Raw genomic sequence first — 12,016 nt, forward strand, 5'->3', positions numbered from 1 at the left:
ACCCCTCTTACTGGCCTGATCCAAATAGAATATCACCAACAAAATGCAAATATGAATCCTGAGGATCTTAACCCAGACAGCCTCCTCTCTATGACTGCACTCCCATTCTCTGTCCATGAACCATGTGACAAATGACAGTCCTGGCATAGACAAAGCAACGCCAGAAAAAGGTTACTTTATCCAAAAACGTGAACAGAGCTCTTGCTTTTGATTCACATGAGGGAAACTCCTCCCTTACTACTCATTAAAAGTTCTACCCAGATCTTGCGCCGGCTGACTGTTAAGGAAGTGTACTTAAATGGTTGTGACCCGGAAGACTTACACAGAAGTACTCTGATTTTTGTTTGTTGTTGTTTTATTTTATTTCTACTCATTTGGATGAGTAGAAATACTATGTTTTGTGAAAAATATTGTTAAAAATATTGTTAATTATCTCACTCTTTTCAATACGACACTACAATTTGCACGTGCCAAAATCAGCATAACGTCCGTCACTATCATTTCCGGGGTAAATTTGTAACTCGTATCATAACATACCTTGCCATCCTTGATAACCAGCACATACATGTCAACGGCCGTGTTAATAGCCGCTGTTGTTGGCGGCGGGGTTCTGCTCCTCATGCGCCGTCTCTTCCCCCGGCGGAAAGCAGTAAAGCTGCTCCAGTATCCGACCGACACCATGTGTGGAAAAACTGTGATAGTGACCGGGGCTAACAGCGGGATAGGGAAGGCCTTGGCCGGGGAGCTGCTGAAGCTTCGCGCCCGGGTCATCATGGCCTGCAGGGACCTGCGGAGCGCCGAGGACGCGGCCCAGGACCTGAGGAGCCAAGCCGGGCCAGAGCAGGGGGAGGTGGTCATCAAGCACCTGGATTTGGCTTCCCTCCGATCTGTCCGGAACTTTTGTGAGGAAATAAACAAGGTAACAATATGGATAGATGTTTTTTTTTTTTTTTTTTTGGTTTATTTACCAGCTGGCTTCCAGTACAGTCCACCTATTGTGTTTTGTTGGTGATGTGTGGTCCAAAAGGAGCCCTGTCCGTGGTGCTGAACAAAAGATTGACAGGGATCCGCTTATTTACTTACACATCAGAATGATTTAATTCGCATAGACCAGTAAAACAGTCAGGCAACCTTGTTTCTGATAAATGTAAGTTAAACATAAAATAAGGGATAAATGATTCTGTGTATGTTCATCGTGTCTGATCAATATACACATAAACAATATAAGAACTGACCATTTAGCTGATATGAGTCTGCAATTACTTTCCAGCAGAGAGCAGAATCCTATGAAATATGACAAATTGTTGACTTTCTGATGGAGAAAACCAGACCCACGCCCTGCCTACCCCACAGCTGACAGTGATGTTTTCTTAGTCTGAAAACATCAGATGTACATCTGATGTTTTTGTAATATTTACCAAATGGACTTTGGGATCATTAAGATTTTTATTTTTATTTTATTCTTCTTTTTTTTGTTGTTGAAAATGTGAGATGGTCTTTGTCTTCTTTTTTGCCCAGTCAGTTTCATGTTCAATTTATTCAGGTTATTTGCAGTTGTTTATTGATTTGAAACATTTAATTGTGACAAAAAGGGGGTATAAGATAAGATAAGAAAGTTTACTTTCTTTTTGGCCACTGTAGTGTAATTTGTATCACTTTTCTTTCACTGGACAGTAGTTGCCTCTCTTAACCACTAGATGTCGTCAAATCTCAATTTGCCCCTATAAGATATGTTGTTGTATTTCAGAAAATCGTATTTCTTCATCTTATTTAATTTGGAAAATGTATACTTTAAGCTTACAATACCCACCATGATAAAATTCAATTAATAAAATGAATAAAAATGTAAAATACAAAGTGTTCTAGAAATAAGTTATAGTACTGGAATTAGAAGTAGCCTCAAGCCCTCTTCACCTCCACTTCCAGGACTTATTTTACCAACAGTCTAATTTAGAAAAACCTATAAATAAAATGTATTTCTTGCATACTTGTTAAGATCTAAATAATCTGAAATTGTAAAATCTAAAATGTTTTCTATGTTTTTGTTGTCAGGAGGAACCTAAGCTTGATGTGCTGGTCAACAACGCCGGGATCTATCAGTGTCCCTACACGAAGACAGAAGATGGTTTTGAGATGCAGTTTGGAGTGAATCACCTGGGCCACTTCCTCCTCACTCACCTGCTGCTGGACCTCCTGAAGGCCTCGTCTCACAGCCGCATTGTCGTCGTTTCCTCCAAACTCTACAAATACGGCCACGTCAACTTTGACGACTTGAACAGCGAAGGGAACTACGACAAAGCTTTCTGCTACAGTCAGAGCAAGCTGGCCAACCTGCTGTTCACGCTCGAGCTGGCTCATCAGCTCGAGGGCACGGCGGTCACGGTCAACGCCCTCACCCCGGGGATGGTGAGGACCAGACTGGGCCGGCACATCCAAATCCCTCTGCTGGCTAAGCCGCTGTTCCATCTTGCCTCGTTGGTCTTCTTGAAGAGTCCGTTGGAGGGAGCCCAGACGCCGCTCTATCTGGCCTGCTCCCCCGAGGTGGAGGGGGTGTCGGGGAAGTGCTTCGCTAACTGCGAGGAAGAGGAGTTGATGGCCAAAGCTACAGACAAACAGGCGGCCAAGAAACTGTGGGACATAAGCAGGAGGATGGTTGGACTCGCAGAGTGACCACGGGGCCAGTTCTGAGGACCGGACTGTTAGGGAATTAAGTGTTCTTGGACGACTTTGTTAATCCGCTTTTGCTTGCAGACATCATTGTGCAAGAGATGGGTTGTGAAAAATCCTCTCTTTTTTTTTTCCTCCCTGGGGATGAAAACTTTAATGGAAAGACATGTTGTGCCTCTGAAATGGGATAATTAGCAGACTTTGTGCTACATTACAGAACTGATTAGATCTCATATTATGATTTGAATTTTAAGAGGTGCCTGTTGAAGTAAAGTTTTAAAAGAAGTTTTGTAGTAATTTTTTTCTTCCAGGTAACTCACCTCTTTATTTGTGGGGAAGTTAAAAGCAGGGTTAGGTTTTATAGTAATATCCCAGGCTTTTAAGTTCTCACACAGCAGCTCAATCTGTCATCTGAAAATGAAAAGAGCATAAAAATTCTCAAGAACCGACCATTCAACTAAGCTGACAAAGAATCATTCAGTGAAACAGCCAGGAGGTGTTAATAAATCTGGAGGAGCTGTGGAGATCTGAAGCTTTAGTGGGAGAATTTTCCAACAGGACAGCTGTTAGTTGTGCTCTCCAAAAATCTGGATTTTTTTTCACAAAGTGGCACAGAAAAAACTGGGAGATGCAAACCACGCATCATGCTATGCTCTGCTGTGACGGTCTGTCATATATAATCCATATTAAATACAACAAATCGTGTGGCTCTGGTTTGATCAAATGTAGAAAAGAATATAAATACTTTAAAATGACTGCAGCAAGCGTTTCAGTGCAGAAAAGGATTTAAAGATACAGTCAGTCTAACTATACATTGCTGAGGATAAGATATTTTGTTCCTATATAACGTGACCTTATCAAAGTTCAGAAGCAGACGTCAGGATCAAAGGAACTGGACTCGGTGCGCTCATGAAAGGCGAGCTGAGCCGAGCTGTCACATTACTGCTTGTTCTCCTCAGATCCTCATATGAGTCTTTGTGCTCAAGTTGTGCGCAGCTTCACGTCGGTTTTGCACTGCCAAGCAAGAACAAGCTGGAGGTGGCTGTTTGAACTGGTCTCCCCTTAGTGCATTTTTAAGCTTAAATGTTTTTCGGCCGCGGCTGTTGGAAGGCTGACGCTGCACCGTGGCGCCCTCTTGTGGATGGATTCAAACTTTACAAGTAAATAACTTTTTTCTTCTTTTTTTTTTTTTTTTTTAATCTCTGCAGGAAGGCCGCCTGAAAGGACATCCATCAACAAGAACAATGAAACTGCTGAACCACAGAAGCGATTAATTTACAAGGCTGATGCTTTAATGAGTTGTTCTTGCCCAAACCAAATCCGCCCCATCAGTCGCCATCACACAAGCCGTTTTAAAGCAGGTTGTTCAATTGTGAATATAATGTAAAGTTTAGTTCTGGTACAAAAGAATGAATGTTCCCTTTAAGTGTTAAATAAAGACCATTGGCTCCAACTAAACAGATCTTACAGTATCTGTTCTTCATTTATGTATCTATTGTTTAGATCAATAATTTAGGAGAAAAATTATATGTATAGAACATTAAACTCACTAATTGGAGCTAAAAAGTTGTGCATGCTTATACTTTTACTTCCTTTTTCACTGCTTGCGTTATAAATAATTTATTCTGTCCAGTTTTACTAGCAATAAATCTTACCGCAATAAACTAGGCTGGTGCCTATAGGCACTGCTTATTAAGAAATACCCTCATGAGCTTTTCATTTTTAAATCAGAAAAGCATATTTCGGATTTAAACATCTCAGGTAGATGTTACCTTGGAAAAAACAAATCATGGACTGCTACGTCCTATTTGCCAAAACAAACGACAAATGCAAAATGATTTATTTGTGTCCCTTTCAAGTGCTGAAATCTAAATGAACATGAAAACATGTTCATGTCCTTCTAATCAAGCTTCTGCGTAATAACTGTAATGCCAATAGTGGAAATGGCACTGAAAAGTTTCCATTTATTTTTATTTATCTTCTTAGATCTGCACATGTCCAGTGTATTTTCTTAGGGTTGTATGCAATAGAAAAATGTATAATTTAAAGCAGGAGGGAGGTGATATTTTTTCGTTTTTTACAAATGGAAAATCTTTTTTACTTTGATAAACTCATGATGGTGTTGGCAGCATGACAGCAGCACACTTAGATTTAATTCCTCAAAAACAAAAAATGAAGTTCAAGGGATATTAATACATTTGCAAGGCTCTATGTGCACCTGACAGGAATACAAATTACCGGGATCTGTCCGTGAATAACACAAAAATAACTTTCCTCTTTGTGTCGAGTTTGCTGATCTTGGCAAAAATCCATCCCTGCAACCCTATTTTTAAATTTACTACAATGATAAAGCTGAGCTTCATGGTGACTCAGCATGGACGCGCCACACTGCTGCAGGAGCCTGAACGATAAAAAGACTGTCTATGGGTTTGGACAGCTTCACCCTGATCAGAAAACAAATAAAAATCGAACTGTGTTGTTGCATTCCCTGTGAAAACGGAGTCATGTTCATGTCTTTTTCTCAGGCACCCACACTTGAAGTTATAATTTGTGCTTTATTAAGAGAACAAAACAACAAAGTATATGACCATGCATCATTGTCTAAGAAACAGACTTACAGAGGCTTAGGTGGGTGTGGGCGTCCAAATCTGAGGTAGAACAGGGGGAGGCGGGGAGGGGGGGGGCAGGAGAACCTCTCAAAGAGACAACAGAAGTGCAAAAAAAAATCTCTTAAAGATAAATACCGACCGCTAAAACAGATGTTTACATCTCAAAACGTTCCATCAATAACAAGAAACCACACCCATCAACACTGCTAGAAATCAATTAATGGAAGAGAAATGTTCGTTTGTCATTTAAGGAATTAATTCGTAATCGATTTCTTCATTAAACAACTTCTCAAAAGGCCGAGATCGTTTCAGCTGATTAAAAACAACGGCCAAAACGAATCTATACGCGGCTCATCTTGACTCAAATCTGAGCTCCCATACATGGCGCTGGCAGTTTTTAAATTTATTTACAACTTGCAGGATTATTAATAAAGAACTGCACTTTTCGAATAAATTTGTTGCTAACAACTACCTATAAAATATATCACTCAATTCTTAGTTATTATGCTTTTTTTTTATACATTTGAAACGTAAATACGTACACATTCCTATACATTTTAAAATGTCATGAACTCCTCTCTGCCTGTTTCCACCTTAGTTGTGGCTAACTTCCCCCAAAAATATTTGCAATCCTCTGTCGCATAATCATCTCTCCTAAATAATCTCCACTGGGTTCATCTTCGTGAACCATTTGGCTCCCGGCTGCTTTTCAAACCATTTCCAGCCAAATGGTAGCAGCAACATAACCCGAGTGCACCAAGGCCTTGTGTGTTTAGTCGAATCAAAGGTTTCAACCTCATATGAAAGTCCTTCAGTTCAGAAGGGTTCCGTAAAGCTGGGCCTTTGTGAGACTGTCCTTCCTCGAAAGCCCCAAAGAGCCAAATTTTTGGTTGTAAGGAGGAGGAGGCGGTGGAGTCGGCGGCGGCTGCTGGCTCGTCTGCGCCGGCATGCTGTGCATCTCAACCTGATAGTGCTGCAGCTCTGCGGCCATCTCCAGGGACCTCTGGTGGAGGGACTCGGTGGAGCTGTTGGGACTGGGGTCAACGTACTCTGTGCTCTGGCCTCCAGCTGCAACGTTGCCCTCCCTGTCTTTGGAGCTCCCTGAGTGGTAGAGGCTGTGCTCTGACCCCTGGCTGTCCTCACTCCGGTACAGATGGGCTTGGCTGTGTGCTTGCCGCAGTCCGGGGCTGCATTCGGGGCTGGCGGCGACCCACACCGGGTCCGTGGCGTCTGCGCCGTGATGGTAGTAGTCGGCCCCCTCCTGGAAGCTGCTGTAGAGCGGACCGAGGCGGATTTTGGCGGGGCGGACGGAAAAGTGCTGTTCTGAGAAGCTGTAAGGCGAGGCTCTGCCTGGACTGCAGTACGAGTGGGCACTTAAGTCTTCAACACTAAGCTGTCTCCATCTACCAATCAGTTCCTCCTCCTCGGGGGCTAAAGTGCTGCCTCGGCGACTGTCTCCGTAAGCGACACTTGGGGAGGAAGATGGAGGCAGAGGCTCGTACGGCTCACTGAAACAGGAGGACATGGTGCGGCTGTAGACCGGCGAGCTGCCGTTCTGATGGTGGCCCAGCTCGGTCTGTTGGAAAGGGTGAGTGTTCCCAAAGCTCCTTGGACTGTCCCTCTCCCAGGATGAGTCACTCTTTCTCTCATAGTCCCCCGCATCTCTCCATTCCATGTAGAGGGATTGATGACGCGGTGAGGAAGCTGCACTGCTGGGTGGGTCATTGCCTTTGTCCTCGGAGCCACCTCCGCTGAAGCTGGAGTAAGAGCTGGAGCCTCCAGCCAGCGCTGCAGGGAACTTGGGGAAATGCTCCTGGGAGAAGCCGGCCTGCAGTCCCACAGAGCCCTCCTCCGGTGTGCTGTCGGTGGAGTTCTGCGGTCCGTACAGGAACGTCCTGTGCCCGTGCACGTCCATGCTGGGCCTCCTCTCGCGGTGACGGTCGTCGGGGCAGTACAGAGCCGTGTCGCTGCTGTACAGGTCGGATTTGTAGGCCGCTCTGAGCCCCAGGCGCTCTCCTGGCCCGAGTCTCTCCAGAATGAACGTATGGTTCTGGGCTTGGGGGCTGGGGGAGCGGGACGCCTGGCTGCTGCTGCAGGCCTCATCTGGCTTTTCAAGCACGTTGGCAATGAGGGAAGTAGAGTCAGGGTAGTCGTGGCAGAGAGGAGACTCTTCCAGATGCATGGTCAGGCGCTCCTGACAGTCAGCAGGAAGCTGCAAAAATTCAAAGGAAAAGAGATGTTCAGAGGAATATATGGGATAGATGTGTCCGGCACTCATGTACTGAGATGGTTCTCAATTATGAAGCCAGAAAACTTGGAACTCAAATAATATTTAGTCTCCTAACACCCACTAGAATTGTTATAATTAAAAAGTCTTTCATGCTGAGCATATTAACAACTCCTTCAGGTTTGCTGGAGGTCACACTGAGTAATAAGCATGGAGTTATTGCTATCAGGCTTTCGGGATCACATTGTTGAGTCGGTAATGTTCTGCATCATTCTGGTGCGTGCACTTTTCCAAGGTGAGCTCAGTTTGACGGTGCTAATAAGTCATATTTCTAACAGTTTTTTTCACCCCCTCTGGCACTTGAAAGTGCTTCCCCCTATAGAGCACCTCCTGAAAGAGCTCTCCATGAATATCGACAGATCACCTTTTGGTCCAAACAAAATCAATATTTACATTTTTGCCTTCTGTAATGAATTTCCTTCCGTGGAGGTTTCAGATCTTTAAAACATCCCCGCTGTACAAAGCACATCTTTCATCAAAGTGACGGCAGCCTAAAAGCAAACTTTTAAACGGCTTAGCCATCCGTGCGCACCCTAGTGAAGTTGGTATCTTTCATAGATCTTATTCAAATACTCATGCTGTTAGAAGAAGTGTGAGAGAATTTGGCCTTGGATTTTCCATCTTTGGCAGTATGATGTCCTTTGTCACCAATGAATCAACAGTTGGCGTATTGGAACCAGAGCCAGACCCTCTGGGTTGGCCTGATGACCAAATGTTCCCCAACATTTCCCTCACAGATGTCAAGATAATTTAACTAGACCTCTCTAACCAGGCTTGTCCTAAAAACTACCAACTCGTGTGGTCAGAGGTTTACATCCAGTCATCATAAATCTGGGAATAATGTCAGATCAATTTGAGGTTTGTCATAATTTATTTGAGCTGTTTATTTTCCAATGTGGAATGACTGTACCGTACACAAATGTCATGATTCTTGAATGTTTTATCATCTAAATTGTGTTTTGCTCACCTAAAAAAGGATCCTAATTATGCATACAGGTTGAAAATGATACATACAACCCCACTAAAACTCGGCATGTCTTTGCAATCTCCATCTCGCAAGTCCTGCAGCCACTAAGACGTAGAAGGCATCATTTGGAACAAAAAGGTTTTTTGATATATTATTGGGAAGTATATGAATAACTCTATTTTCTTTCAGCTGTTATTAAAACGCTAAATGAAACAGATTAATTATTTTAGTGCTTCTGAGAGATGCTCGTCTCATTTCCCAACAGAAACCAATACTTCGGCTGAACAAAACCAGTTTTTAATCCTAAATTTGCCAGGGGTGCAAATCATTTCTGCATGTTTTCAGAAATGAAGGAAAAGCACAAAAACTCTGTACCTCAAACTGAAGTGTTTTGTGAAAGAGATAAATGATCTAATTATTTGATAGAGTACATGCTGGGGTGCCAATGATCACTCTATTAACTGTCAAGCATGGTGGTGGTAACGTCATTCTGTGGGGTTCTTTCACCTGAAAGACATGAATCGGGGTGACAGCCTACAGGTTTCTCAACTTAATCTCAAATCAGCGAAAGCTTGGACATACACTGAAAAACCCCCACAAAATCTTATAAAGTATCGTTCATCTAATTTCTGGTACAAATATCTTAGTACACTAAATATAAGTCAAAACCAACTTTACAAGTAACTTTTCAGCAAGACAGAGGAGCATGTTTAAGCCAGTAAGTCCTTGATATTGATGAAAAAGTACTAGTTCCACCGGCAGAACGTTTCTCCTTTAACGTGGGAACAATATCTTGTTGTAAGTGGAATAATCTGCTAGTGCAGCAGCCCTTTAAAAATCACTATTAAGGAATTACTGATTTAAAACAAAGCTTCTTTATATCTCGCTGAAAAGTTACATTTAAGTAAGTTTTGTCTTATTTCAGTCATAGTCAAATATTTGCTCTAGAAAATAGGCAGAAATACTTTGTGGTTTTACAGTGTAACAGAGTTCCGACAAACACATTTATCCTAAACAGATACTGTAACTGCCCAGAAGATACAGACCGAATGATACCAGAACCTTGATGATGACTGTAAGGTATGGTACGGTCCATTCTGTCTTAATCCAGGATTAGCCGTCTCTGTTTATGCAGAAAGTGTGTCAGTTTGTCTATTTTATAACTTAAGCATTTACTCAGCTATTGTTTGCAGCAACCGTGTTTATGAATAGAAAAAGCCATCTTCTCTTCCAGCCTCCCGAGAAGATGAGCATATATTGCCCACGAAAGACAAATAGAGTCGCATTTCTCAGAAGAGAAAGCCATTGTTCTAATTTGAGCATTTCTCAGAATGAAAGCTTCCATCGTCTATCTGTGAGCTCGCCATAGCAACAAGTAATAAGTTAACTGCGGTGTATCATCGCCAGCAATCTAGTCAGTTGTTCCTAAATAGCTAAAAGACAAAAGCTAATTATAACTTTCTATTTAGAAAAAAAAAAAAAGATAGGCAATTTAGCAAAACATGAGGACAGTTTATCATAACAGTTTGATTGCAACCAGGCAAAATGCAGATTAATTACTGTCCACACTTTTTTTTTTTCTCTGCTAGTGTTTTTGTTGTTAAAGAAGATGCCTTAAAGCTTAATATGAAGCGAGCCTTTCACACCCTCGCTTGTACTTGTTTTTGCAGCCAAACAAACAGCCAAAGCACTTCTGCGGGCGCTGAAGAGCCGCGGCACTTCTCAAAAAATGCAGCTCCAGCATTCATCAATATTCTTTCAATTAGCTTCCACCCACAGGATCAGCAGACCGGCGGACGGCCAGAGAAAGCACACACGACCTCTGACCCCCCTCTCGCCGTTTGGCCGAGAGGCTACTGTAGCTCGACTGTTTCTCACTTTATGAGAAACCTTTGCCAGAGCTCATGCTCCACTGCGCGGTTTACTGAAAACGTGCTGTTGGTATTTTATGAGTCTTGCGCAACCGGAATGGATTTTGCATCGATATTTATATGCAGTCACATCACCGCACGCTTTAACCTTGTGGACATGCGCCAGCTTTCCCTGTGACATATAGGGAAAAGGCACGAGGCCCACGGCTGATGCAGCAGAAAGCCGAGCCAAGCTGGTTGAGTGTTTAAAGTGCTCATCAATACTCGCATGCACTCTTTTCACAAGCAACAGCAGGATTGTATGATGAGGCTGCAGCGCGCTCCCCAGCCGCATTTTGCAGCACACTGTAGTTTTTGCCTCATCTGTCCTTCACAATGCCTGACCATGTGCCTTGAAGTAGTTCCCCTGCTGATGAGCATCTCTTGTTTTATATATAGCTCAAATGCACGTTGCACAGCAGGGAGGATAATTAAAGTCCTGTGGGTTTCATTTTTGAAGTGTAATTCAGATTTCTTTAATGAATAATCTCCAGCAACAAAAGTAGACAAATAGCAATCTTATACTTATTGTCACTTCTGGAAAAAAAAAAAAAAAAGTCTTGTAACAAATTCATCCGTCTCCAATAAAAGATTGAGGCCTCCGATAAAATTACCAGAACCAAGACAATTGGTATCCTGAACAATTGGAAAACAAATGGAAATATAGCATTTCTTGATTGAAGTTCAGAAAGTCTGGGACATTTTCAGTTCGGGTTTCTGTTTTCTTGGATGAACTTTAACTTGAGAGAGGGACCCATTCCTCTGAGCTGCTGGCCAATAGACTGGATGATGACACTAAATTATCTTGACACCAAATGAAGAGGATGGCAAAGGAGGACGATAAATCTCTAAACCTCACTGATGACTGTGGAAATGATTGTTATTTTAGTTCCAGGTGTGATGCTAAGAGGCATTATGTTTTTGCTATGTGGTTCTGTTGAACCAGAAATGGATGTTATTTTTTTCCTTTATTTTGAATTTTGTACATAAGTACATTAATTACTTTATCTAATGTACTTTTTTTTTTTTTGTTGATTACTAAAGTTCAAGATCATACGAGTGCAAAAAAACAAAAAAGATTAAAGTTGCTACCACAACTATTGCATGCTACCAAGATGAGATAGCAAAATGTTTAGGAGGCATTCTAGCAAAAGAGTCTTCTCTGTCCTATTATCACAATTTTAAACATGTGCAGATGCTAAACTCAAGTTGGACTGTAACTGGAGCAGTAGTGTGCTTTCGTCTTATTAGACTAAAGTCTGTTTTACAAATCATTTTTGTCGTCAACCTGCAAAAACTATCCGATCCTGGCCACGCAGAAAACTGGAGAAAATGCATAAAAGTCCTCAGCTGTGAGTTTTTAGAAGTGGAGCCGGCAGCGATGACAGGAGGCGTGGCGCAGCTCTGAACTGAACGCTGAACTCTACACATAAAATCGAAATCCCTGAAATCCCTATGTCACTATTATTAAAACAATAGTGGCAGACAACATCAGAGTTGCAATTCTGGTGGAGCAAATGCATTAAAAATTAATAATCTATATCATCTTTAAATGCTTCATGTTGGCAACGGTTTC

The 12,016-nt window shown here is 42.3% G+C and overlaps 2 protein-coding genes across 6 annotated transcripts in view; one reads left to right on the forward strand and one right to left on the reverse strand.

Annotated features, from left to right (window-relative positions):
• The first annotated feature begins 320 nt into the window (after positions 1-320).
• Positions 321-4,125, forward strand: rdh14b (retinol dehydrogenase 14b). Its single transcript, XM_008397452.3, has 2 exons — positions 321-919; positions 2,053-4,125. Exons 1-2 carry the CDS (start codon positions 566-568, stop codon positions 2,668-2,670), a joined length of 972 nt encoding a protein of 323 aa, XP_008395674.1. The 5' UTR covers positions 321-565; the 3' UTR covers positions 2,671-4,125.
• Positions 4,126-5,202: 1,077 nt separating this feature from the next.
• The window catches only part of LOC103457374 (brain-enriched guanylate kinase-associated protein), a 36,750-nt gene continuing 29,936 nt past the window's right edge, over positions 5,203-12,016 (reverse strand). For all 5 annotated transcript variants that reach the window (XM_017302249.2, XM_008397453.3, XM_081602182.1 and 2 more), the window contains one exon: positions 5,203-7,488. In XM_017302249.2, the coding sequence (XP_017157738.2) occupies positions 6,088-7,488 (1,401 nt within the window). In that variant the 3' untranslated portion in view covers positions 5,203-6,087. The remainder of the gene's footprint in view (positions 7,489-12,016) is intronic.

This window comes from Poecilia reticulata, chromosome 21 (assembly GCF_904066995.2).
Source record: "Poecilia reticulata chromosome 21, P_reticulata-male-v2, whole genome shotgun sequence".
Taxonomy (NCBI): domain Eukaryota; kingdom Metazoa; phylum Chordata; class Actinopteri; order Cyprinodontiformes; family Poeciliidae; genus Poecilia; species Poecilia reticulata.

Excerpts from the sequence above, each read along its gene's own strand:
- rdh14b (XM_008397452.3), top strand. The coding sequence starts at position 566 with ATGTCAACGGCCGTGTTAATAGCCGCTGTTGTTGGCGGCGGGGTTCTG. Across the intron at positions 920-2,052 it reads TTTGTGAGGAAATAAACAAG|GAGGAACCTAAGCTTGATGT; the intron begins GTAACAATATGG and ends TTTTGTTGTCAG.